The 6339-nt window shown below is 36.7% G+C and overlaps 1 protein-coding gene across 1 annotated transcript; it reads left to right on the forward strand.

Annotated features, from left to right (window-relative positions):
- The first annotated feature begins 4554 nt into the window (after nt 1-4554).
- LOC100914443 (interferon beta) lies at nt 4555-5143 on the forward strand. The gene has a single exon (XM_003761388.2). The coding sequence runs from the start codon at nt 4580-4582 to the stop codon at nt 5141-5143; it is 564 nt and encodes a 187-aa protein (XP_003761436.1). The 5' UTR covers nt 4555-4579.
- The last annotated feature ends 1196 nt before the right edge of the window (nt 5144-6339 follow it).

Genomic DNA, 6339 nt, shown 5'->3' on the forward strand with positions numbered 1-6339 from the left:
AGCCCAGCTAAGCTGCATGTCCAGTGGAGATGAGCTATCCTGGGAAGAGATAGCCCAGCTGAGCATCAGAGCAACATGTTTATCAGCAGTACCATATAAGTTCTTAAGTTGTGAATTGCCTTGGATAAATGTGTTCCCTATATATCTCACTTCCTCAATCAGTGCCTTCCTACCATTATATTTCATGGTTGTGCCTTCCAAAATGGATTTCATGTATACTGGTGGGAGAGTTCAGCAACAAAATCCCTGCTAAAAAAAAAAAGAGAGAATATTTTGTAATCTCTCTTCTTGCTATGCCATCTGAGTAAAGCCTTTTGCTAAAGAACTAACCAAACCTATTGGCCCTTTAATACAGGAAAACATGGATACTCATAAGCTGGTTTTATGAGGACAGTCACTTATTCAGACTTAACCCTTTAGAACTCTGAAAGCAGTAGCAGCTATACTCTGAAGACCCACCTTGCCAGAGCCAATATGAGTTGGGCAAATGATCCCAGAGTGGGTATTTACAAAAGGAAAAAGCAGAAGTGGGAAATGAGGTTTGACAAGTCTTGGGAGGTTCACCACCACACCACGGACACAAATTTAACAGAATTATAACTTTATGATAGGTCAATATATTGCTGCCTCAATGCATTTCATCAAAGAATCATCAACTTCTACAACCACCAATTTCTTATTATTAAATAGTTAGGGCTTCCCCCTCCTAATTAAAATGAATGCTACTAAATTTCAAAATAGGAAAGTATTATTAAAATGTTTCTATACAAATCTATCTATAGGTTGTTCTTATCCTTCCACTATTCTAGAATCCAGATACTTTCTAGACACATTTGACAAGAGGAGAAAAATTTTGCTGAAGTTTTCTAAAAGTCTAGAAAGAGTTTTCAAGTTTTGCTTTCAAAAGGTGGCTTCTCTTCTCAAAAATTAACAAAAACTACTTTAGGGACAGAAAGCAATTCTGTGCACACCAGTAAGATGAGACACGGAAGAATTAAAAATATTTTTCACAAAAAACCACAGTACACACACAAAATTTTGAAATGGAAAGGGATAAATAAAAATATATATCTTAAATTGCTATCAGGGAGAATTAAATTATTTACCTTAGTCATTGTGGTGAGGTCTTCAGTGTTACATGTGGTTAGCAGAGGAACTGAGGCAAACTGGGAGAAGGCTGATAAGAGATTAGTTTTACTCCATGGTCCCACCTTAGATCTTCCAGGCTGAAATCCAAATTATGTCAGACTCTTGAGACCCACCCTCAGTAGTGTAGTCTCACCTTGCCATACCCTATCAGAATTTTCCCTACAAATCTTCCCTATAAAATCTACTTATGGACTATCCCATGGCTGCTACCTTCCTTTGGTTCAGTCTGCCACAGCACTCTGCCTCCTGGTGTCTTTTCCCGTTCCCCTTCCTCTTACCCTTCCCCCATGTTACACAGTATCTCTCCTAACTCCACTATGCTTCCCAACCCCACTTCTCCTCCTTAACTCTTTTGAGGTTCTATGCCCCTTTTCAGTACCTCAAGGAGTGTTTCCTTTGTCTTGGTAAATGTCAAGTTCCCTTAAGGAACTTGCCCTTTCCCTCATTAATTATAAAACCCCTTTCTATGCTCTCCCAACTCTTTCATATTTATGATTTCTGGTATCTATTGTATTTTTTCATTTTCTCTGTAACTTATTTCTCTGAATAAATCTACCTTTTGCCAAAGAGAATTGCCATTGTGAATTCTCTATATGACTGAACCCCAAAGAGAATGACCATTGTGAATTCTTTATATGACTGAACCCCAACTTTGGTGCCTGCATCTGATTGTGTTATTTAAGAATTTAGTTTTATTTTTATTACAATTGATGTGGTTTATGTTGTGTGGTTTGGCACAAGGCATCAAGAACCAAAATGATGTGGGTGTTGTAGACACCAGATGATGGCAGGCACCAAAGTTGGGGTTCAGTCATATAAAGAATTCACAATGGCCATTCTCTTTGGATAGTTATAAATACAACTTAGAAAGGCTTAAGAACTCTGGTCAGTGTAGGAAATGACCACGGTTTCGGAAAACCCATGATGAAACATGCTATCCAAGTGAGAGACTTAAAGTACAGAATGAGATAGATACAGAGTAATTCAAGAAAGGTTCAGTGCAGTTTTAAGCTATTAAAGCTATGGGAGACCTCCTGTGGGCAATGTGGGAATTTGTTTTGTTTAACTATGAACATTTATTACAGGAGTTTTGTTTTTTCTTTCCTTTCTTTCCCACGGGTTGGGAGAGGTAGGAGGGAAAGAAAATAGATTTTTGTTCATTGAAAAAAGAATACTCTTGACCTTGGTCCTTGAAAAATAAATCACACATATGAGCCACTGGGACTTATTCAAAGCCTTTGCAATCTGGTAAAATTGAATAGAGCTTGAGGATCCCAAGGTCTGGTCCACACCCTATCCCCTCATGATGAGGCATTATAATAGAACTTAGATGAATTTCATAGCCAACTAAGGAGGATATGATACAGGATATGTACAAGACACATTACAAGGATTAGTCACATGTCATGATCCATAGCCTAATCTAGCAGTTAAAAAGTTCAAAATGAAACTTTCTATTTCCATAAATATCCAGATATTTTAGTATCAGTAGAAAAGGGTAATAGAAACCCTGGGAAATACATCTTCCTCTGCCAATAATTATATAACCCCCCCAAAAAAATAGACCAAGTAACCAAATCCTTTACTATAGTTGATATTGGCTCTTCTAGTAGCCAGAATGGACACAGTAAATACTCATTACTATCAGATGGTGGCGATTACTCATTCCAAAATTCCAGAACCCAGTCTGGACTTCAGCTCTACAAGCCAGGCACAGTGGGGTGGAGTGAGGTTGTGGGGTGAGGGTGGAGATTGGAGGATTCTCAGCTCACCCCTTTTGGTGTCATGATTCCCTGTTCTGGCTGTAAAGTTTGAAGCATATGTGGTTTATCCTCCTCTCTAGAAAAAATTAGAATTCTCCAAGGAATCCTTCCTGGTGTCTTGTCTGCAAGCTTGGGTAAGATCTATAAATAAGATGCTATCACTTTGGAAATTTGTTATTATTCAGTCACATCCAACTCTTTATGATACTATTTAGGGTTTTCTTGAGCAAAGAAAGATACTAGAGATACTAGACTGGTTTGCCATTTCTGGCTCTAGGTCATCTCAGAAATGAAGAACAGAGTTAAATGACTTGCCTAGTATCACACAGGTAATAGGTGTCCAAGGTGAGATTTGAACTCTTGGAGATGAGTTTTCCTGACTCCAAGGCAGGCACTGCATCCACTGTACCACCCAGTTGCTTTGAAAGTATACTGACACTAAACCTTGCCCTTGTATAGCCTTAAGGACCATGAAGAGGCAGGTGAGTGGAGAAAATGTGGGCTTGGAGGATCAAATTCAACTCTCACTCAGACACTTAGGGACTACATTAGAGGCTGCAAAGTGTCAGGAAGACCTGGTTTGAATGAATCTTGCCTCAAACATTTAGTAGCTATATGATTTTAGGAATATCCCTTTACTGCTCTGAGTCAGTTTCCTCATCTATAAAATGAGGAGTTGAATTCAATGACCTTTTAGTCCTTTCCGATTCTAAATGTATAATCTTATTATCTTAGAGGGGCAAATAGCTGGCCAGCACCTCCATTTCCTCAACTATAAACATGAGGTAGTTAAACTAAGTAATGTCTAAACCCATCATGGGATCATAATTTTAGAACTTAAAAGATTGTAATAGGGAGCATTAATATAGTACTTTAAGGTTTGCAGGGTGCTATCTCATTTGATCTTTTCAACAATCCTGGGAGGAAGGTATGCATTTCTTAACACCATTTTATAGATAAGGAAACTCAGGTCAATGAAGTTAAGTGACTTGTCTACAGTCACACAGTGAGGAAGTAGCTGAGATTAGACTTGAACTCCAGGCTTTCTGACTCCAGACCTTCTCTACCATTTCAGATGAACACATTATTAAAAAGTAAGTGACATACTGAATAGTTTACAATTTTCTTAACACAATATTACTGATAAGAAAATAATACTCATCTAGCCCCGTCAGATTTTCAAAGAGCTTTACAAATATCTCATTTTATCCTGACAACAATCCTGGCAGGTAGATGTTATTATTATTCCATTTTATAGATGAAGAAGCTCAGGCAGATAAAGACTTGGTGATTTGCCAAAAATAACCTCAAAAGAAAGTATCTGAGGTCAAATTTGAACTCATATCCTTCTCTATTCTAGTTCCTTCTCCTTTATTAAATACTCAGTGAAAATCAAAAAACCTTTGTTGTTATACTTGTGTATTAAAGCAGCACAACTACAAAAATTTCCAAGCACCTCAAAGACAATAGCAAAATGGTAAAAAGAAAAAGAAAACCACGGTAGATGACATAGCAAAAGTGAAAATGAGAACTGAAAAGTGGGAAATCCCTTTTTCAAGAAAAATATGGATAGCATCTCTCAATAAATAGCTGACACACATGAAGGAAAGTCATTCATACTACAGACCTCTGAGGTGTCTACATATCCACATCCTCACCAGATTACTATGGCCAACAGGAGTACCTTGCAGCTAGTCCTCCTTCTCTTCTTCGCTTATGTCTCTTCTGAAAGCTATGAATCACTTCGCTTCTATCAAAGAAGAACCAATAAAAGTAGTATATATCTCCTGAAAAAAATGATTGGAGAACTTCATCCAGAATGTCAAAAAGACAGAATGGACTTCCAGATCCCTAAGGAGATTCTACAGCCTAAGCAATACCAAAAGGAGAATGCTACTATGGTCATCCATGAGATGCTCCAGCAAATTTTCCTCCTATTCAGCAGCAAAAATGCTAGCCTTGGTGTGAATAATACCATTATTGAGACATTCCTCAATATAATCTTTCAACAAATGGAGCATTTAGAAATGGCTTTGAAGGAAGAGATGAACCAAGTCAATAGCACAAGGTTGAATGAAGAGAGCATCCAGCATCTAAACAATTACTATCAAAGAATAATGAACTATTTGGAAAACAAAAAGTACAGCAGCTGTTCCTGGAAGATAGTCCAGGTGGAAACTAGACTGAATTTTATCTTCCTTTACAAATTAACAGAACGTCTTAAAAACTGAAGGACTTGGAATTTGCACTTCAGAAACCAGACAGCGTGTATAACTATTACTGTTGTTGGCATCCAACATATCAAATTTAAAATGAAAACTGGACAATTTTATTTATTTTTTAAATATTTATTTATTTATTTATTAAACAGATTTATTTAAGATATTTGTTTACATTTGGATAATAAATTATTTTGAAATCTAAATTTGTTAAGTTGCTTTTTGAACTCAATTTATTCATTAAGTTTAAAAGCATTAGTTTAGCAACTATTGTGCACTAGGATAATGCCTTTATATCTTTTTTCTACATCAGAAATTTCTTACTATGTCTCTTCTTTTTCTCCTTTTTTATCTTTGAGTTTTCAGAAAAAAAGAAAGAGCCAAAAATTTAGAAAGCAAAATCAGATAATTTTTTCCCCTGGATTTTCCCTATCCTAGACTCAGAGAACTCAAAAATATTTATGTATATTTTAAAATATAAAACATGGCTCTTGCCCTTGAGGAGCTTACTGTTAAAGAAAACCCTCACCCCTCCCCAATCGCGACTCCCCCTTCCCACAAATGTTTCTTACTAGTTGAACATAGGATCCAATAAGGACCTCAAGATGTCATTTAGTTCAGCCCCCAGGCAGGGTTGTGCCTAAATAATTCCAGATAGATTGTCACTTGCCCAACTTTTTAAAAGAATTCCAAGAAAAGGGAGTATATCTTACCTCACTTTGTAACTTGGTTCAGGGGGCTTCTAATCCATACAGTCAAGGTCTTTCTTATGTCTAATCTGGATTACCTTCTGTTATAATTAAAATCTATTTCCTCTGGCTCTACTTTGGGAGGGGGTGAAGAAAGTTTTCTTAAGGATTTCCACAGGATCCTTTGCAAAAAAAAAAAAAAAAAAAAAAAAAAAAAAGCAGCATTAAGGTCCAACCCTTGAAGATCTACCTGTGTAAAATGTCATGAAAAGATAGGGTTATATTGTATATACTTTTTGATCCAGCAGTACCACTACTATCTATATCCCAAAGAGAACATAAAAGAGAGAAAAGGACCCATATCTTTTTGTGGTGGTAAAGAACTGGAAAATGAGTGGATGCCCATCAATTGGGGAATGACTAAATAAGTTGTGATATATAAATGTAATGGAATACTATTGTTCTATAAGAAAGGATGAACAGGCTGATTTCAGAAAAGTCTGGAAAGACTTACCTGAG

The sequence above is a fragment of the Sarcophilus harrisii genome, chromosome 1 (assembly GCF_902635505.1).
Source record: "Sarcophilus harrisii chromosome 1, mSarHar1.11, whole genome shotgun sequence".
NCBI classification, from domain to species: domain Eukaryota; kingdom Metazoa; phylum Chordata; class Mammalia; order Dasyuromorphia; family Dasyuridae; genus Sarcophilus; species Sarcophilus harrisii.